This window comes from Giraffa tippelskirchi, chromosome 4 (assembly GCF_054371585.1).
Source record: "Giraffa tippelskirchi isolate mGirTip1 chromosome 4, T2T-mGirTip1v1.2.pri, whole genome shotgun sequence".
NCBI lineage: Eukaryota > Metazoa > Chordata > Mammalia > Artiodactyla > Giraffidae > Giraffa > Giraffa tippelskirchi.
This window is the reverse complement of record NC_137278.1, coordinates 85,750,184-85,772,124: the sequence shown is the minus strand read 5'-3', so window position 1 is coordinate 85,772,124 and position 21,941 is coordinate 85,750,184. Positions and strand designations below refer to the sequence as shown.

General features: G+C 40.8%; 1 protein-coding gene across 37 annotated transcripts in view; it reads left to right on the top strand.

Annotated features, from left to right (window-relative positions):
- Positions 1–21,941, top strand: part of LTBP1 (latent transforming growth factor beta binding protein 1) — a 453,402-nt gene that overhangs the window by 379,553 nt on the left and 51,908 nt on the right. For 11 of the 37 annotated variants that reach the window (XM_081590237.1, XM_081590232.1, XM_081590255.1 and 8 more), the window contains 3 exons: positions 9,800–9,925; positions 13,316–13,459; positions 13,621–13,626. The exons of 1 other annotated variant lie outside the window; for it this stretch is intronic. In XM_081590237.1, the coding sequence (XP_081446363.1) occupies positions 9,800–9,925; positions 13,316–13,459; positions 13,621–13,626 (276 nt within the window). The remainder of the gene's footprint in view (positions 1–9,799; positions 9,926–13,315; positions 13,460–13,620; positions 13,627–21,941) is intronic. 25 more of the 37 variants (XM_081590261.1, XM_081590264.1, XM_081590265.1 and 22 more) reach the window with 5 other exon arrangements.

Genomic DNA, 21,941 nt, shown 5'->3' with positions numbered 1-21,941 from the left:
CCTCTCTGCTTCGTTTATTTCCATCATTCTATCTTCTACCTCACTTATCCTATCTTCTGCCTCCGTTATTCTACTGTTGGTTCCCTCCAGAGTGTCTTTTATCTCCTTTATTTCATTATTCATTCTATATTGATTCCTTTTTATTTCTTCTAAGTCCTTGATAAACATTTCTTGCATCTTCTCAATCTTTGTCTCCAGGCTATTTATCTGTAACTCCATTTTACTTTCAAGATTTTGGATCATTTTTATTATCCTTATTCTAAATTCTTTTTCAGATAGATTCCCTATCTCCTCCTCTTTTGTTTGGCTTTGTGGGCATTTCTCATTTTCCTTTACTTGCTGAGTATTTCTCTGCCTTTTCATCTTGTTTAGATTGCTGTGTTAGGCGTGGCCCTTCTGTATTCTGGTAGTATGAAGTTCCTCTTTGTTGTGGAGGTTCCTCACTGCGGTTGGGGTTGGACAGTTGGCTTGTCAAGGCTTCCTGGTTGGGGGAGCTTGTGTCGGTGTTCTGGTGGGTGGAGCTGGATTTCTGCTCTCTAGAGTGCAATGGAGTCCAGCACCACTTGTTGAAGAGGCTGTCTTTTCTCTATTGTATATCTTTGCCTCCTTTGTCAAAGATAAGGTGTCCATAGGTGTGTCAATTTATTTCTGGAGTTTCTGTTTTGTTCCATTGATCTATAAAGACCTGTATATTGAAAACTCTAAAACATTGATGAAAGAAGTCAAAGATGACACAAATAGATGGAGAAATATGTCATGTTCTTGGATTGGAAGAATCAATATAGGGAATGAGTATACTACCCAAAGCAATCTATAGATTCAGTGCAATCCCTATCAAACTACCAATGGTATTTTTCACAGAACTAGAATAAATAATTTCACAGCTTGTATGGAAACACAAAAGACCTCAAATAGGCAAAGCAATCTTGAGAAAAAAGAATGGAACTGGAGGAATCGACCTTCCTGACTTCAGACTCTACTACAAAGCTACAGTCATCAGGACAGTATGGTATTGGCACAAAGTCCTTTGGATTTTGCAAAATGATGACCTTATCAAGGGCCATTTTGGTGGAGTCCTAAATAATGGAGCCACCCAAGAGCAAATGAGAACTAGCAGAGTAGTCCAGAATCTTGGCTGCTAAAAGGAGTGGGAAATGTGGCTCTAGACGAAAGGACTGTGTGTGCCCTGAGGCCCTATTTAGGATGATAGCATGAAATTTTATTAATAGATCCTGATGGAATGATCCAGTAGACAGGGAAAGAGGGCAGTAGAAGATACAGTAACAGAAGGGTCAGCTAGAAAAGCAAATAAACTGACAGCTGAATATGGATGAGCTCCTGAGGCCATGTGACAAGGGCCTTTGAACTATTATCCCTGGAGAAAACCTGGAACGGCTTTAAAAGTGAAAGTGAATGTCACCCAGTTGTGTCTGACTCTTTGTGACCCCATAGACTCTACAGGCTCCAAAATCACTGCAGTTGGTGACTGCAGCCGTGAAATAAAAAAGACACTTACTCCTTGGAAGGAAAGTTATGACCAACCTAGACAGCATATTAAAAAGCAGAGACTACTTTGTCAACAGGGGTCTGTCTAGTCAAAACTATGGTTTTTCCAGTGGTCATGTATGGATGTGAGAGTTGGAATATAAAGAAAGCTGAGCGCTGAAGAATTGATGCTTTTGAACTGTAGTGTTGGAGAAGACTCTTGAGAGTCCCTTGGACTGCAAGGAGATCCAACCAGTCCATCCTAAAGGAGATCAGTCCTGGGTGTTCATTGGTAGAACTGATTTTGAAGCTGAAACTCCAATACTTTGGCCACCTGATGTGAAGAGCTGACTCATTTGAAAAGACCCTGATGCTGGGAAGGATTGAGGGCAGGGGGAGAAGGGGATGACAGAGGATGAGATGGTTGGATGGCATCACTAACTCCATGGACATGGGTTTGGGTGGACTCCGGCAGTGGGTGATGGACAGGGAGGCCTGGCGTGCTGCAGTCCTTGGTGTCGCAAAGAGTCAGACATGACTGAGTGACTGAACTGAACTAAGACTATACAGTCCATGGAATTCTCCAGGCCCCAATACTGGAGTGGATAGCCTTTCCTTTCTCCAGGGGATATTCCCAATCCAGGGATTGAACCCAGGTCTCCTGCATTGTAGGCGGATTCTTTACCAGCTGAGCCACAAGGGAAGCCCAAGAAGACTGGAGTGGGTAGCCTATCCTTTCTCCAGCAGATCTTTCCGACCCAGGAATTGAACCAGTGTTTCCTGCATTGCAGGTGGATTCTTTACCAACTAGGCTATTTCAATAGGTTAATCATTTTCTCATTGTGGAGGATGGGTTTGGAGTTGTAGTGAGTGGCTGAGAGCACAAACCTCATTGGAATGCCTTTGCAGGAATTCAAATGATAGTGAGGAGGCCCTGAGGAAAATTGGAGAAGAAGGGAGAGCTTGGAGATGAACAGAAGAGAAAATCAGAGGAGCTCAATGCTTGTACACGGGAAGGTGATCGAGGATGACTCCTATGTCATTGGATATGTTGGCTGGGATGGTGATGATTGTGATTTTAGGGTGGTTTTCCATTAGTCTATCTTTAACTCTGACTGGTTGATCTGTTATCCATGTATTGATTGATTAAAATCAGAGCAAAGTTTTGGTTTTGTTTCTTGGGAATTTCTAAGTGTTCTCAGATATTATTTGGGAGGCTGCTCTGGGTAATTTTAAAAGAATGATTTAAGTGAATCTCTTTTAAAGTAGTGAGTTTGAAGGCTGGGAAAAAAATTGACCTCTCATTGGCCAGCCTTGTTTTCCAGAATTTGGGGGCTAGAAAGTTAGATTTGAAATAAGTTGCTCTACTTCTGTCATTTCTCATTGCTGATCTTTAGGCTGCTGGCTTTCAAAACATGCTTATGACCATCATGGTCCTCAGGTTTTTCTCCCCCACTTGTCTGTCCAGCAACAGCATGGCAGTCACACTCTGCACAAAGATGCCTTCTGCTGTTTTCTGTCTCATCCCCATTCCCCAGAACAAAGTAATTTTCCATAACACATAAGGCCCATATTCTTCAGCCTTGTTGATGCTGCCAGACCTCAGTGGACCCTTTTTTTTAAAGGCGCTTTCCATATCCTATTGTGTTGTCTGGATTGTCTCCAAATCCAGTTTTTAATTTCCTATTGGCTAAATTGTAATTTTTTTCTTTCGGCCTGCGCTCATCTTCCGTTTAATCCTGGCTTTTCTCCTCTGCTGTGAGGGAGACCTTAATCTCTTTTGGGCCATCAGCCATGCCATTTAAAAATTCATTTGGGCATCTGTTCAGCTGGTTTAACTTTGTTCAGTCCCACTTCTTGGCTGGAGTTTACTGTCTTCTTGCCTGCTTCTGTTCCTTTCAGTAAAGGGTATGAGGGCTGCGTTTCTCCTCTTCAGTAAAGGTTATGAGGGCTCCTCATGAGGGGAGCCATGCACCCTCTTCCAGTGTGAGCCCCCTTTCTGTGGCTCTGTTCTCCTAATATTCTAGTGCCAAATATTTAACCCATTCAATTGGTCAGGAAGCCTTGGGCTGAAACACTGGGTCATTCCATCTTACAGAGAGATCCGAAGAGCACCAACGCTAGACATGGCCCCAGGACATTCTGTGGCTTACACACCCTTGGTGCTTTCTTTGCACCAAGGTCTTTCTTTGCAAGGGTAGCCTAGAAAAATAGCATCTTCAACACCTACAGTACTTTAGATCTTTAGATTTCAGGTATGATGATACTGGATGTTAAGGCCTTGCTAAAGGACAAGAGGAGGGTACTTGATTAAACTGCAAGTCAGTAAGTGGTAAGTCAAGGAGTGTGTTTTCTGACTTGCATCTTTGAAGTGCCTACATCCCAGTGTACTTGATGGGCTCACATTTGAGTTAATTCTGTTCATTCTCTCAGATGACCTTCAATAACCATCACCATGGTGGGAGATAAGATGTGGTAGGTACAGTCACAAACTTAGATTCAGAAGATTGTTCCTTCACTAGGCACTGCTTCTTTGACAGCTCTACCATTGATTGACTGGGTAACCTTGAGGCAAGTTACTTCTCCTTTGTAGGTTTCAGCTTTCTGCTTCTTAAAATGAAGAAATCGAACCAGGTAATCTTCAAAGCCTCTTCAAATTGAGATGAACCTTTTCATTCATCTAAAAATACTCTGATGACAGGAAGGCTTCTTCTTTCCAACCATGCAAGGGCTGTGGAGATTTTCCTGTGAGTCGTCCCTTACCAAAAATGATACCCCATTTCCGTCATCCCCCTCTCTCGAGAGCCCTTGCAGCAGAAAGAAGGCTTGTCAGAGAGCTCCTTCCTTGAATAGGTGGATATGTCCTGCTTGGAATAAGAAAAAGGAAAATCAATGAAGCAAAGGTAGGAGATGTTAAGAAAATGAGAAAAAGACTTGTTAATTCAAAACAAAAAACAGAAGAATACAACTGAAACAAAGAAAGCCACATCATTTTACTGACCGATATACACAAATATGCCCTTATCCCCATGTATTTGGACTGTTGTGCATATAATACAAAATATTTAACGGATCATTGATGTCTTATGTATTTTATTGTTGAGGTCTTTGAACACAGTTGTAATTCCTTTATTAGTAAATAAGGGTTACCTGACTTTAGCCCCTTTTAGAAAATCATGTCTCCTCTCTGTACTTTTACCTTATTTCATAGCTCACTTTACCTAAGTGAGAGTTGAGGGACATAGTACAAGGTTGGAGTTCTGCCCTTGTGTGTAGAATCCCTAGTAACGATCAGTAGGTTTTGAAAAGCCTTTGGTCCATTGAGAAAATGGACTAAGTAGAGAGGGATGGGATGCGGTGGGGGAGAGTGGAAGGGAGGCTCATGAGGAGGGGGTGGGTGTATGTATACATATAGCTGATCCACTTTGATGTAAAGCAGAAACTAACACAACATTGTAAAGCAATTATACACCAAAAAAAAGAAGCGTACAGACAAGGATCATTGGTCCACCAAGTAGGGCAAATGGTTAAGATCCTCGAAGTGTATGGTCGTGTGGGTCATTGGCAACACTGCTCCTTTAAAAATGAGCCCCTGGCAGTTGCATTTGCCCAGGATTATGCTCTGTCTCACTTTCTGACCTTTGGGTAATCTTGTTATTGGAGAATTCACATCAATGATCTGCTTTCCTTGGTCTGCATAATTCTTTTCTTGAATTCATTTTCATTGAAATGGTAATGTTTATATCTGCCTTGCTTAGTAAAATATAAATAGCAAAAATGTGCATGAGAAATCACTGCTTACACTGATGTATCAGCTTCATCTGTGTTGTCAACTGAGAGATCTCTGAACAGTTACTCCTGTATCACTTTCTGGGTAGACAGTGTGACTGGTGATAGACAATATCATATATGACTTTTACAGATGCCTAAGCAGAATTCCTTTAGTAACTTACTAGAGTCATCCTTCATTAAGCAAAAAGAAAATCTGTGATGTTTGAATCTTTCAAAATTTAGTTTCATATTCAAAGTTCAATTTCAGCAAAGGCGGACTAAAGTATGCATCTTGGTCAGGCTTGTATTCTAACATAATAAATTTTCTTAACCATTAGCCTTAGAGTTAATCTTCAGTGTGACAGTTCTTATGAATCTGTTTATAGATAGGACTAACAGTGGAAAAATATCTCTGAGAGCGCTTGTCATCAAAGAAAATTCTAATGAAATAATGGGGCTTTTAAATATAGATCATTAGTCAGAGACATGAAACAAACATCCTCTTATTAGGCTATTACCTCACCTCATTGTTGAAAGCATGAAACTGCAGAGAGTTAGAGTATATCATTTTCATAAAATATTAGTTGTTGAAGAGCTGGTCTCCAGGCATTTTAGGTTATTTTTTCCTATTCATTGAAGTCCAAAATATTGCTCATCTGAACTTTCTGTGTTAATCACTATTACAGTAAATCTGAGACTGCAAGACGCCCAGTAATTCATTACCAATGCAGAACTTGTTCACCTTAAGGTCAGTTATTCAGTCCTTGAGCTGACTGTCATTAACAATAAATCATCATCTTGAATGAATAAAAGAAACAATAAAAAGGAAAGCAAGAGGGTTTACTTCAAGAATCTGGACTGAAATCCACTGGGTTTCTAGGTGCCATTTCCCCCTCTTCCTCCTCTACCCTCCACTGTCCCCTTTTAGAAGGGAATAAGCTGCTGGCGAGGTTGAGTTGAAGGTTCCCTACCCCCAGAAGTAGCCCTGTTAAGCACTATAGTGTCCCCACATACTCTGGGAGCACAGAGGAGGGGCCCTGAAATCTGCCACAGAGGAGGTATCTCTTGGGCTGATCAAGGGCCAGGGAGAGTTTTGAGCAAAGTGGGCAGAGGGGAGAATTTCTAATGGAGAAAGGTGTATGCACGAAGTCAGTGAGAAATTGAAGACTATAGGGTTTTCAAAGAACTCTAGTACCTAGGCTCATAGGGCAGAAGCATGAATTAGGAAAGAAGTTGGCTAAGAACTATGGCCAGATGTGTAGCCAGATGCCCGATGATGAACGGTACTCTGCTACAGAGAGTGATTCGTGTTCTCTAGCCTCAAAACGGTATAGAACATTCTGAGTGAGGGAATGTCCCTGGCAGGTTTGCAGTTTTGTGGAGAATGGATTTTTTCAAATTAATTAATTAATTTGGTTGTGCTGGGTCTTAGCTGTGGCAGGCAGGATCTTTATTTGCAGTATGCGAGCTCTTAGTTACTGCATGTGGGATATAGTTCCCTGACCGGGGATCAAACCCAGGCTCCCTGCACTGGGAGAGCAGAGTCTTAGCCACTGGACTACCAGGGAAATCACTGGAGAATGGATATGAGGGAAGCAGACAAAACTGGAGATAAACCAATTAGGGGGATGAGAAATACCAGGAAAGATAAGAGGGTAGGATTGGGAAGGGACAAGGACTAGGAGAGAAGGAAGAATTGACACTAAGGTTCCTGGCTGGGATGACAGCTTGGGCTCTCAGGAGACAGAATACAAGAGAAATGGAGATGAGCTGAGGAGGGGAGCAGTAGGGAGTTCATTTACTATGACTGTGTCCAATAGATATGAGATAGAGAGTTCTGAAGGACAGACCCTTGAGAGAGATTGGGAAACCATCAGCATGCAAATGGTAATTAAAGCACTTCTGAGTTTCTTTCCAGCCCTTAAATCCTGTGGTTCATTGAATAACGTAATCTCTTCCACAAATGCCCATTTCAGGAAGTCTAAAATGAGCAGTGGCCGGTGTGAAGTGACTTGATGACACAGTGCAATTCCGTCTCTTGTGGTTCTGACTAGTAAATCAGTTGTGATCCCAGCCTGATGCTGACATTGAAAATCCATCAGGACAGATTTAATGAGTGTCTTTTTTGTGTTAGATGCTTCAAGAAAGATTTACTTTTTTTTTATTTTAAGATGTGAAATCATTTCGTTGAGTTTTTCCATTCAAGTTGAAGTAAGATGTAGAGGTTTAAAAAAAGGGTAGAGGTCAGAGAGATTGCTCAGGAAGGTCAGGAAGTGGGGTTTAGAAGGAAGACAGTGAATAGTGAATTTGAGATGATAACAGAAGATGAAATGGAAATGATCAAGAATAAGAAGGATCTTGGCCGAAGACTAACACTGGATTCATGCCACGTAAAGTCTGTGGAGAGGGTGGAGAGCAGAGGAGAAAGGAGTTTTGGGGAATAAAGCAGGTCACAGGGAGGGCCGGCCTGAGCCCTGACAGGCACCACCTTCAGGCTGAGAAAGGGTGAGGCTCAGTGAGCCAGGGAGGTTAGTTAGAACAAGAATAATCCTCCGTCAGGGGTCGTGAAAAGGGAGTTTAAGGAGAAAGGTGACCAGACGTGATGATGACTGACTAGAAAATGATCATTGAATTTAATGATAGGTTGGCTGCTGGTGGTTTTTCTCAAAGGATAAAGAGTTAGAAAGACATAGTGTAAGTCAGTAAGGAAAGAGTAAGAGGAGGAGTAATAATTATAATAGTAACAGTAACATGTACACTTCCTAAGTTATATGGTAGGCAGTGTTTTATGCACCTTGTGCATTTTAATTTTGTAAATTATCATAGTAATTCTAGAAACATACTAGTATTATTAACGTTACTAGTATTGTCACTGTTTCCTTTTTGCTGATGAGGTATATTAGGAGATAAAAGCAGTGAACATAGATAGTTCTTTTGATACATTTTGCAAGGATAGAAGAAACAGAAAAAGCACAGTAGGGGACATTGTGGTTAAATGAAAGCTTTTCTAAGAGACTGTGACATTTCTGAAAGCAGTGAGGGAAGGAGCCAGGGAGGAATCATTGAAGATGCAGGAGAAGGATGAGCAGGTGGGACCAGAGGAAGAGGTGACTGGTAGGCATGGAGAGAGGGCCCAGCCTTAAGGAGAAGGGACAGTGTTTTAAGAAAATTAAGAAAGTTTTATAGTCACTCATATTTTACAGTTCAAAAGTGAGACTGTCTCTGAAGTTACGCTTGATAGTGTTGGACAGTTAGGAAGAGACGTGAGGGAGCTGCTGAATATCATTGCGTGCGTCTTCTTTTCTTGAAAAATTTCTGACTCAGTGTTTGAAGTTTTAGAAAAACTTAACTTTACTAGTATGAACTTGCCCAAACTGAATTCTGTCGAGTGTGATTTCACTTGTCATGTTCTTTATCATTTGTTACCTCATTTTGTTATTTGAACATAAACATGAAATCTTCTTCACATGTATTTGGATGCAATAATTGCACATTCTGTTGATCGTTTCTCAAAAAAACTTGTATTTGGGACCTGTTTGGTCAAGAGGCAGAGAGGACAAAGAGCCTGGCAGTTGCAACGTGCAGTGTGGCCATAAACAAGGAGAACGGACGTGCTGGGGATGGGAGACTGGAGAGGAGAGTGAGTAGCGTGGCTGAGGATAAAGAACTGTATTGAAAAGTCCATTTGTGACTTTAAAACTGAGACTTCACTTTTACGAGAACACTTTTATTAATGGGAGATAGCACAGGACCACTGTCATCAAGTTTATAGAGAACAAAGTGAACTTACAAGTTGGCCACTGGCTAATCAGTTGGAGCAGCAGTGACATTTAGGATCTGAGTGGCTATAAATTGGTGACAGGAAATCGTTCCCTGTGAATAAAGTCTTTCCTCTAGAGTGACAGGAACTGGCTGGCTACTCTGCTGAATTTATCAGATCAGATTCTCCCTCTCTGCCTCCCTCTACTCCTGCCTCCTTCCCTTCAAGGGAATGCTATTTAAACTTGACCAAGTGTTTGTGCTCAGTTGCTGAGTTGTATCCAACTCTTTGTGACCCCATGGACTGTAGCCTGCTAGGCTCCTCTGTCCATTCATTATCTCTAGGACCGAGTAAATCGTTGCTCAAGCAGGCCAATGATTTCAGCCGCCAATTTGCCAGATAGAACTATTAGTATTTACAGCAATCAAAAAAGGTGACAATATTTGCACATATTTCCACTGTAGGAATATCCTCTCCTTGGAAATGAAGTAATCAAAAATATTTAGAAAACGTGGACTGGGGCAATTGTAGCAGTCATTTCAGTTTCAAAACATTTCCTGAGGAAAAGTAAATGTTTTGTTTCTCATAAAACCCAATATTTTGTCTATTGATATATGTTCATCAAAACATTTTATTTATATATAAAATGTTTTAGAAGTTCATTCCGTGTAAACATGATCATCTCATACTAATCGGGGTGTGTTGAGCACCTCTGTCTCTCCATTAATATCTAGTGTTTGTCTGTCTGTGTTTTGTGTCTCATGGTCAATGTCTTTTTTGCAGATATTGATGAATGTGTAAACAACACTATTTGTGACAGTCACGGGTTTTGTGACAATACGGCTGGCTCCTTCCGCTGCCTCTGTTATCAGGGCTTTCAGGCCCCACAGGATGGGCAAGGGTGTGTGGGTGAGTTCTTAGATTTTTTTTTTTCTCCCGACATCTCTCTATCAAAAAGAAATCAAAATCATCAACCACAGGAGAGATGGAAGCAAGGTAACTGGGCAGAATTACATAATCTGATCTCGTCGTATGGTTTGGAGAGGTGCACAATGACCCCACGGCTTCTGAAATGGTTAGGGATGTTAAGAAATAGAGAAGCCTAACTTTGGATTTAAATATATATTAAAAAGAGCATCTGTTTAAACTCTTAGCTGGGTATGAGGAACACTCCAGTCCCTCCTGCACAGGAAATAGAGTCTGGTGTGTGGTAGAGCTTGTCTGTCTTCAAAATGTACCTCCCTTAGGCAGTGCATTTAAGGAAACGTGTTGGCAGGAGTTTCTGTTTCCAGGAATGACACCCATAAAATGATGCTTTGGATTGTGCAAGCATAGTTCTTCCATCTGTTCTGAGATTGTCAGAGCTGGAAGGAATCTTGAGAGTCATCAGATGTCCTAGAATATGGTCCATCACATGCTCACGTAAAAGAAGCCACGTCCTATGTCATGTTCTGATCAGCCATGATTTCTTTAAGTCAAATTCATTATGAGGCATACTTGCAATTAGAGCAATTAAATGGGAAAGAAGTTATTTAATTCAGAACTTCACAGATAACAAGGCTTTTTCTTTACTCTTAATTAAGGAAAAATGCCTCTGGTTGTTACATGGCAGATGACACTTGAGGATGAGTCAGCAACTTTTTAGTTTGGAAATTTGCAATGAAAGCAGCAGTTCATTTCCCATTCAGATTGAACTGGGAAAACAAAGTCGCTTTGGAAATTTAACAATAAAATCACTTGAATAGTAACCACCTTTAAGGTAATACTGTTGTAATCACTTGTTCCAATTCCTGCTATAGTTTCCTATGCACTAAATTACAGTGGTAAAAACCATCTGCCATTCACTAAATGTCAACTTAATAGGTCCTGTGGTCTGGCCCTCACTTACCTTCTCAGCCTAACTGCCTGCTTCCTCGCCAGTTATGTTCCTGCAGCATAAAACTGCTTATGATTGTTTATGTAGCTGGGAAGTGATTAGGCTGTTGTTTGCTCATTTTGTTGAGAATAACCTCCTGGCTTCCCCTTCCCTGAGCCTCAGTCCATCCCATTCATTCCTGAAGCCCCTGAAGCCAGAAGTTCAATGTCATCTCCTCCCAGGTACCATTCCTGTTCCACTTCTCACCCTCCAGCTAAGCTATGATCCTTCCTCCTGCTTCCCAAATACCTTGAGCAAATTCTATTGTAATACTTAAATCCTTTTGTGCAAAAATTAATCATGTATGTGCTGCCTGCAGCTGCCTTTTCCAAGGCAAGAAGCTCCATGTGATTGAGAACATTGTCTGTCTGTCTGTCTCTGTCTCTCCTGACTGGGCCTAATGTTTGGCCCATTGTGGGTGCTCAGTAAATGTTAACTGTTACCTACTGCGATATCAGATGTCAAACCACAGACTCCACTTAGCTTCTGAGCCCTTGGTTAATGTTCATTTCTAACCAGGCAGATGAGTGCACCAAATCCACGTCAATGTTGCATTTCGACCCACAACATACCACCCTTAGAGAAGGACTATCTGTTATTGTGTTAATAGACTTACACGTGTTGTTATATTTGTCTGTTGGTTCTCTTGGAAAAACATTAACTGAGCACCTCTTATATGTACCTCACCACATTGGGTGTTCTTCAGGGTTTAAGAGATGAATCAGCCCTCTGGGACCAAACTTTGGCCACTCTGTTCCCACTGCTTGGACCCTGGCTGCTTACTCTTCTTATCTACTCATCCTTCAGATGGAGCTTGGTTCCAGTATTACTGCCTTAACCCACCACTGCACTTAAGGTCCACTGTTCCATGCTGTCGTAGTGCTCTGTACTTTTCATTCCTAGCACTTATCCTGGCCTGTATGACTTGACGTTAAGCTCTCTGAAGGCAGGAGTTGGCAGGAGCTCCCTGAAGACTTCCTACATTGTCATAGTCTCCCCAGTCTGAACCATAGAAGTAAACTAGAAAATATTTTTTGATTCAGTGAATACCATCTGGTAGGAAAGATTTCAATAGCTATGGAAATAATACAAGTTAGAAAGTAGAAAATTCCATTTGACAGTTACCTAAAATTGATAAATGCAAACTGGCAAATTTCTAAAGTGAATTTTTCTGGTCTAAATTATGACTGTCCAGGTTGATTAAATATACCAACTCTCTGCTTTACTTTGTCATAATATCTTTTCATAAGCAAAACTCAGCTTATCAGATTTATATCTGTTTATATAAAAAGTGAAATGGAAAACTGAGGTAATTATCCAAATAAGTCAAGAGAGATAAACTTTTTGTTCAATTAACTGGGTATAGCAGGTGAAAATAGTATTTTTTCCCCTGAATGATTTGGATAATTGCTCAAATTTTTAACTTTCTATAAACTATCTTAGAGTGTGCTCATGAAAGCCAATGTTTGTACGCAGTTAATCATGTTTAATGCATAAAATACATGAACATTTCAGATGTCAAGTCAGGTACTTTGTTTACTGGGCTCTCATTAATAACATTTCTTCAGAGGAGAAAAGATAAAAAATAGTATTGGACAAGGGCAAACATAAAATTAGCCTTTCTTTATGGCTATGTACTTGCTTACTGTTGAATAAAATGGACTCATCTGTGAATTTTTAGTGTTTTAGTTAAGTATATTTAAGTAAAAATAACAATATCTAGCAGAAGTAGAAATTACACTGTGGAACACAAACAGAAATTTTAAAGGCATGGTAATATGTGAGAAGTTACTGGACCAATCTGCTTCCTGCCAATGATTAATGTAACCCAGTAACTACTTACAGGAGTTGTCCCTTCATTTCCCAAAGAGATACTCAACCTGAATTCTAGTTGTCAAGTTCTGAACATTTTGGCTGCTAGGGAACTATATCTTTAGACATGTGAGTTGATTGTAAACAATTTCTAAAAATGCATTTCAAGAATACGGCAGTTTCTGAAGTGCCAGTGCTGCTAATTTTCCTTGAATTAAAAACCAAGACAGAAGTACCCGGTTATTTAAGACCTCATTATGTCAAAAAGTCAGGGAAGTGAAAATTAAACAAAGTGTACATACGATGCTTGCTGTACAGTTTTGAGTTGTTCCTTAAAACCAGAATAGGAGTTTGCAAGCCTTGCTTTGTGTTTTCATTGTCCTGTCACACAAACCAAAGCTTGCAGCCCTGCCTCTGGAAGCCCCTTCCCCCCAAAAGCTGAAGGGTTTGATTGTTCCCGGGGGGGAGTCACCTTGTTCCAGCAGACACCACTAGTCATGGCACAGCTGGTAAAACAAAGCATGGTCAGGAGTGAGGAACACGTCTGACTTAATCTGTGCTCCCTTTTCCAGATGTGAATGAATGTGAGCTGCTCAGTGGCGTGTGTGGTGAAGCCTTCTGTGAAAACGTAGAAGGGTCCTTCCTGTGTGTGTGCGCTGACGAAAGCCAGGAGTACAGCCCCATGACAGGGCAGTGCCGCTCCCGGCTCTCCACAGGTGAGTGATGCTGTCTGGATGGAGGGCTTCTCTCTGGGGACCTGTACCTACACAGGCCTGGGCCAAAGACTCTGGGAGTGAGGAAGAAATGACCAAATATTTTGTCACCATGCTGGAAGCGTTCATGCTGTTTCCAGGCCTGCCTTATCAGTAGACTTTAGACGTGGGTGATGACTCTTGGAGCTAGATGACCTCTAATGTGCTTTCCAACCCGGAGACGCCGTGGGGAGGGTGAAGGATCCAAAATGATGAGAACATTGGCTTGGAATTGCCTAAAACTGAGAGCCATCAGCTCAGGGCTTAATATGGCAACATCTCACTAAGTTGCATAATTCTTCTCTCTTGGCCCTTGGAGAAACGTATTTTGACACTTCTCTAAATTAAAAGCAACGTATAGGTCCCCTGGGATCTACAAAGACTTCCTTCCACTTGGAATTCTTAATGTTCTCCCCCCACCTACCCCGCATCCCCTAGAATTTGGCCAAGAGAATGGCTGTGATTATGTTTGTTTAAAATTTGATTTAGACTGTGTCATCATGGCATACACTGAAATGGAGAGCTGATGCTTTTCCAGAGAAATCAGTCAATTTCCAGATCACCCTTTTAGTTTGTGCCATGTGGCTATAGTATGATTGTGTTTTGAGGCAAGTAGGAGACTAAATGGTCCTTTGAGACTCAAATAAAATGAAACATAGACTGTGTTACTATCTTGCTCAATTCCCGTTGATTTTATCCATGCTTCTAAGAAAACTTTGGCTCTTCCTCAATAGGGTACACTTGTCCTGTGTGAGACAATTATCTTTGCAAGCAGTAGGGAATAAAATGTAAAAATATTTTCATTCACACACGTTTTCTTCTTAATGATTAAATACAGAAAGGTTATGGGTGCAGAATTAAATGCAGAGACAGTAATTCAAAAACACTATGAAAGGGAAAAAAGTATTTCTGGAGGGAGACGTTGCTCTTCCTTTAATGACCATCCCTGCAACTTATGAGCCATGAAGAAGAGACTTTTTGTCTTAACTCTACTTGTAATGGGAAAAAAAAATAAAAAATAAAAAACCTGGCTGGCCAATAATAGGATTGGTGAAGTAACTACCTTTTTATTTGTCTTTGGTTCTATAGAGTAGCAACATCCCCCGTAGTTTTATTGTGACTGGAATAATTCATAGAGTATTGTGTAGTCATTAACTCATCTGTATGAAGGTTAGTAGTCATGATAAATGCATGTGATACAATGTCAAGTGAACAAAAGAAAAGATAGTCCAGTGATCACAGTCTGTGGAGAAAGGGGAGGGAAAGAAGACATTAAAAGATAATTATTGGAATTAATGGAAATTTTAATTCTTTCCTTTATTTTCCACACTTTTTTTGAATACTTAAATTGGAATGACCAGGTTCTGATCTGCAAACTGTTTTCTGGCTATGCAAGCTTGGGCATATTATTCAACATCTATGAGTTTGATTTTCTCACCTGTAAAATAAAGGCTATATTTGCTTCACAGAGCTTTATGGGTTTTAAAAAATATTATATACATTTAAGCCATTTGTTAATAGTGAAGTACTATGTGAAATATTAAAATCCAAATACATAAGGGTTATGTACTTCTCTTCCTTTCGTGATCTCTTTGGAGATGGTGGATTTTTTTTGACTGCAAATATTTTTTTGCTAGAGTGCTTTAGTAATGTCAAGAAGGGGGTTGTTCAGTTCAGCTAGCTTCAATTAAGGTAGATGTCTGCGATCCTAAAGTTTGCTCACTTCTTTTTTAGAGATTAATAGTGCCTTAATAAGATCGTGAGACCATCTGAATCATTTTCCATGAACTGGATTAGCTCACTGTACAGTGTGAAAGTGAAAATGTCAGTTACTCTGTTGTGTCCAACTGTGTGCGACCCAATGGACTGTAGCCCTCTAGGTTCCTCTGACTGTGGAATTCTCAAGGCAGGAATACTGGAGTGGGTTGCCATTCCCTTCTCCAGGGATCAAACCCAGCTCTCCTGTATTGCAGGCAGATTCTTTACCATCTGAGCCACCAGGGAACCCAAGCTCACTGTAAACTACTTAAAACTTTATAGTAACTCTTCTTGTAAGCCTTATTCCTCCTCCTCTACTTTTTAAGTTTTTCTGTAATTAAGTCCCTATCACCTGCTTTGCCTCTTTGCTCCCTTTATCTCCTTGTTCTCTCATTGACTGACTCTGGAAGATTTTCCATCTGGAAGATTTTCCAGAGTTCCCTAAGTACTTTCCTGCTTCTGCAAAGAACAGCATTTTGAATACTCAGCTTCATAAAACTTGTCTGCCAATGTATACATAGTTTCTCTTTCCTCTTAACATTATATCTGATCCTTTAATTTCTGCATTTCTTGCCTATTTTCCCCATAGTTCTCTGGCTTCTGCCAAGTATTGTACATACTCAGTTGTTTTATTGGTCCATGTCAGTATAATCTGCCTTAGTAACTGCTGAAGCTTATTAATTTGTATCATCCCTGGCAATTCTGATTTCTACCATATCTCAATTTGTATGGTTCTTGGCAAACCTGAACTGATTTTATGGAGTCTTAAGATTGTCTTTGATAATATCTTCATTTTAGAAATTATCTATCCTGAGAGATTAGCTATAAACTGCAAGAGGAGCTTCCTCCCTGACTTCATCAAACTTCATCAAATTGATAAACCGGTCAATTTTTTGAAAAAGCTGATTAAAACTGGCAGTCATAAAAATGATAATATGTCTTTTCAATATTTAAGTTTTAACTGAAAGCATGTAACATATGTTTATTCCCCAATCTCTGAAAAAGAACTGAGATCTGTCTTTGAGTAGAAATCCATTTGCATTCTGTATGGCTTGTCTTGCATAAACCACATCTATTATGTGTTGTCTACACCACCCACTCGGAGAAGGCAATGGCACCCTACTCCGGTACTCTTGCCTGGAAAATCCCATGGACGGAGGAGCCTGGTGGGCTACAGTCCATGGGGTCGCTAAGAGTCGGACGACTGAGCGACTTCACTTTCACTTTTCCCTTTCAAGCACTGGAGAAGGAAACGGCAACCCACTCCAGTATTCTTGCCTGGAGAATCCTAGGGACGGCGGAGCCTGGTGGGCTGCCGTCTATGGGGTCACACAGAGTCGGACACGACTGAAGCGACTTAGCAACACCACCCACTTCAAACGGAGTAAGAATTTAAAGGTCTTTGCTAGGTAAATAAGTGCAAAGTCACTTTAGGTTTTCACAATTTTTCTCAATTTTCTATGGTTGTCTTACCCACTTCTAGTTTGATAACTTTTTTTAAAACTTTTTTTAACCTTAGTCTTTCTAAAAGCTTTAAACTTGTTCTAGAAACAACTCTTCTACTCACTCATATTTGATTAGTTTGTATACAATTTACTTATGTAATTACGTAATCATTACATGGGCACAGAGTGTTTGAGAATAAGCATAGCTGAGTCATAGTTGGCGTACTGGTTAACGCATCAGAACGGAAGTGTGTGGACCCACCTGAGAACAGCCAACTGGCTATGAGCCGTCCACTTGCTTGTGGGGATTAGCCAGGATGTTTTTCAGAGGACGGGAGAACATTTGTTCATCTAACAAGTTGGTTAAGTGAAAAGAGTCTGTATCATTTTCCAGTCAAAGAACCTGCTGTTACCTAGAATAAAACATGTTGTACCATATTTAAGTTAAAGTTTTTATCAAGGATTCAAACTAATTTCATTCTTTACATGATAGACTAAAAGCTTAGATGTCATTCTTCCTGGAAAATAATTAGGGAAAAAAAGAGACATTTGCTTTGTAGGCCGTAATATTTTTACTTGGCTCTAAATGCCTGGAGAAGCCCATGGACGGAGGAGCCTGGTAGGCTGCAGTCCATGGGGTCGCTAAGAGTCGGACACGACTGAGCGACTTCACTTTCACTTTTCACTTTCATGCATTGGAGAAGGAAATGGCAACCCACTCCAGTATTCTTGCCTGGAGAATCCCAGGGACAGGGGAGCCTGGTGGGCTGCCGTCTATGGGGTCGCACAGAGTCAGACACGACTGAAGCGACTTAGCAGCAGCAGCAGCAGCAAATGTCCATAGAGCAACAGACATTCCAACAAGGTGCAGTAGCATCTTTATCTGAAGTGCTACATTACTGAGGACAGAACTGGGCCTGAGGAGTGGATGCCAGAAAGACAGATTTCAGATCAGTATGCAGAAGAACTTTCCAATAGCTAGAGCTGGTCACAATTTCTTGTGAAATTGTGGGTGTTTCCCTAGTGTTGTCCAAGACCAGGTGGGACACCTACTGGCTGGCAGAAGGACTCTTACTTTCAGTAGGGCATTGTCCCAGGTAACTTTGAAGGTACTTTTGAACTTTAACGTCCCAGGATTTTTGTTTCTAAACTACTAGGCTCCCACCTAACTTTTTAGGTCTGGGTCGAATGTTTTCACTGCCTGGGCCTTTGGCCGCTAATTTACATTGCTGTACATTGCCTAAAAGCACCTGAAACAGAAATAACTGAAAAAGGCCCATAGCAGACCACTTACCACCTGTTAGGCATATGGCTATGAAATATAGCCTGATGTTTTTATTTCCTCAGTGCCTCTGATAATTGCTCACTAAGAGCTTTATGTCCTAGGGCACTCTAAAGGAAGCAGTAAATATTTTGTGTGGGCAACTGAAGCCATACCCACAAAATGCTTCATTGGTGCACAGAGGATACTCTGGGGGGGAACTGAATTTTGTTTTTAAAACAGAAAGTATAATGAAAAGAACACCAACATATAATTAATACAGGTGTTCTTTGCTTTAAGAAAAGAAAATGATCAAGATCAGACATTATAAAACATAAATTGGGCTGGTTATTTGCATTATGTAATAATTGTTCTTCAAGAAAAGCAAATAGGCAAGGTCAGAAAATATAAGATGTATAAATTGGAGTTATAATTTGGATTATAAAATAAGTGTTCTGTATACAGTTCATGATAGGGTTTCCTTAAATATTAAGAGCTTATTCTCATGTCACAAGCTGACGGTCCTAGACATCTACATCTAGAAAAACCTTAGTGTTTTTCCAGCCCAGCAGCTTTATTTACAGATAAGGAAGCTTAAATTGAAGAAAGTAGGGAAAACCACCAGACCATTCAGGTATGACCTAAATCAAATCCCTTATGATTATACAGTGGAAGTGACAAATAGATTCAAGGGATTCAATCTGATAGACAGAGTGCCTGAAGAACTATGGATGGAGGTTCGTGACATTATATATGGGAGGCAGGGATCAAGACCATCCCCAAGAAAAAGAAATGCAAATAGGCAAAATGGCTGTCTGAGGAGGCCTTACAAATAGCTAAGAAAAGAAGAGAAGCTAAAGGCAAAGAAGAAGAGGAAAGATATACCCATTTGAATGCAGAGTTCCAAAGAATAGCAAAGAGAGATAAGAAAGCCTTCCTCAGCGATCAATGCAAAGAAATAGGGGAAAACAATAGAATGGAAAAGACTAGAGATCTCTTCAAAGGAACATTTCATGCAAAGATGGGCACAATAAAGGACAGAAATGGTATGGACCTAACAGAAGCAGAAGATATTAACATAAGGTGGCAAGAATACACAGAAGATCTATACAAAAACGATCTTCATGACCCAGATAATCATGATGGTGTGATCACTCACCTAGAGCCAGACATCCTGGAATGTGAAGTCAAATGGGCCTTAGGAAGCATCACTATGAACAAAGCTAGTGGAAATGATGGAATTCCAGTTGAGCTACTTCAAATCCTAAAAAAATGATGCATGAAAGTGCTGCACTCAATATGCCAGCAAATTTGGAAAACTCAACAGTGGCAACAGGACTGGAAAAGGTCAGTTTTCATTCCAATCCCAAAGAAAAGCACTGCCAAAGAATGTTCAAACTACCGCACAATTGCACTCATCTCACACACTAGCAAACTAATGCTCAAAATTCTCCAAGCCAGGCTTCAATAGTACGTGAACCGAGAACTTCCAGATGTTCAAGCTGGATTCAGAAAAGGCAGAGGAACCAGAGATCAAATTGCCAACATCCATTGGATCATCAAAAAAGCAAGAGAATTCCAGGAAAACATCTACCACTGCTTTATTGATTATGCCAAATCCTTTGTGTGGATCATAATAAACTGTGGAAAATTCTTCAAGAGATGGGAATACCAGACCACCTGACCTGCCTCTTGAGAAATCTGTATGCAGGTCAAGAAGCGACAGTTAGAACTGGACATGGAACAACAGGCTGGTTCCAAATTGGGAAAGGAGTACGTTAAGGCTGTATATTGTCACCATGTTTATTTAACTTATATGCAGAGTACATCATGAGAAATGCTGGGCTGGATGAAGCACAAGCTGGAATCAAGACTGCTGGGAGAAATATCAATAACCTTACATATGCAGATGATACCACCCTTATGGCAGAAAGTGAAGAAGTAAAGAGCCTCTTGATGAAAGTGAAAGAGGAAGGTGAAAAAGCTGGCTTAAAACTCAACACTCAGAAAACTAAGATCACGGCATCGGGTCCAATCACTTCATGGCAAATAGATGGGGAAACAATGGAAAAAATGACAGACTTTATTTTTTTGGGCTCCCAAATCACTGAAGATGGTGACTGCAGCCACAAAATTAAAAGACGCTCGCTCCTTGGAAGAAAAGTTATGACCAACCTAGACAGCATATTAAAAAGCAGAGACATTACTTTGCCAACAAATGTCCATCTAGTCAAAGCTATGGTTTTTCCAGTAATCATGTATGGATGTGAGAGCTGGACTATAAAGAAAGATAAGTGCCGAAGAGTTGATACTTTTGAACTGTTGTGTTGGAGAAGTCTCTTGAGAGTCCCTTGGACTGCAAGGAGATCCATCCTAAAGGAGATCAGTACTGGGTGTTCATTGGAAGGACTGATGTTGAAGCTGAAACTCCAATCCTTTGGCCACCTGATGTGAAGAACTGACTCAACGGAAAAGACCCTGATGCTGGGAAAGATTGAAGGCGGGCGGAGAAGGGGACGACAGAGGATGAGATGGTTGGATGGCATCACCGACTCAATGGACATGAGTTTGAGTAAACTCTGGGAGTTGGTAATGGACAGGGAAGCTTGGCGTGCTGCAGTCCATGGGGTCACAAAGAATCAGACACGACTGAGTGACTGAACTGAACTGAACTGAAGGAAGCCAAGGCCTATAGAGAATTTCTAAATCTTATAGCTAATTTTTGGCAGAATGGCCCAGGACCCCAGTTCCAGGATCCTTCCACTTAATTCTGCTTCTCCAGGCCAAAGACCCCATAATACCTCATTCTTCTAAAAATCACCTTCCTTTTTACTTTATTTCTTTGTTTTGTTCTCATTTTAAAATGACGCATATTCTCAGAAAATTGACAAATATAAAAATACATCAAAAAAGAAAATGCCACTGCTGTGTTACCATCCAGGAATAATTTCTGGCACCACATTGACCTCCGAATTCTTGAAAGAGACACAGCTACCTCCACTGGAACTGTCTCCCAGTTCATCCTCAGTGCACTGAGATCAGGCCCTCAGACCCTTCATCTGGGTGAAACTCCTTCCTCTATGACAGTTTTTCATCTTCACTCCCCCTTTTCCCTTTGATTGATTTCAGGACATTGCTCTTCCCCGTATCCTCCTACCACTTACACTGTTCTTTTTCTCTCTCCTTCTGGACTCTTTCTATTGCCATTCCTTAAATAATAATGTCCCAGAGAGCTGTGTGTTTTTCCCTCTTTTTACTCTCTGTTCTTCTCCTGGGATATTTTACCTCTTCTCTGAGTCAACTATTATTTACTTGGTGTGGACAGCCAAAATAAATATGTTTGCCTCCACCCCTCTCCTGTGTGCCACTCTCCTCTATTTCCAGCCACTTGTTATTGGACCTTCTTCCTGGAGTGTCTTATAAGCGTCTCTGCCTAAAATTATCCAAAAGCAAATTAATTACCCTTCCCTCTCCAACTTGTTATTTTCCCTGTGTATACTCATTAATTGCCAAACATCTATACTGGAAATCCTGAGGTCGTACTTTAACCCCCCTTTACCCCCATTCATCCAAGCCATTGTAACATCCTGCCAGCTCTTCCTCAGCAGTATCCTTCAAATCTCTCTGCTACTGTTACCCCTGCCCCAGGCCAGCCCTTCAGCATCTCTTACCTGGACTGTGGCACTTGCCTTTCTCCTCATTTCTCTCCCCGTTTCTCTCATCAATTCCTGTTCCACACTGCTGCCAATTCATATTTTCAAAACATAAATCTGGTTTTAAACCCTTAAAACTTTCAGCTGTTTATTCCTGCCTCCAGCAGGAACCTCACATCCACCAGCAGGGTAACAAGACCTGTACGCTGTGTCTTTCCTCTTTGCATCGGCTGCCACCCAGCTCACTGCTCACACAATGCCTGCCCTATGGCAGACATGCAGTGCCTGTTGAATAGCAGGTTTCTCCACATTCAAGAATGTTCCTTCTG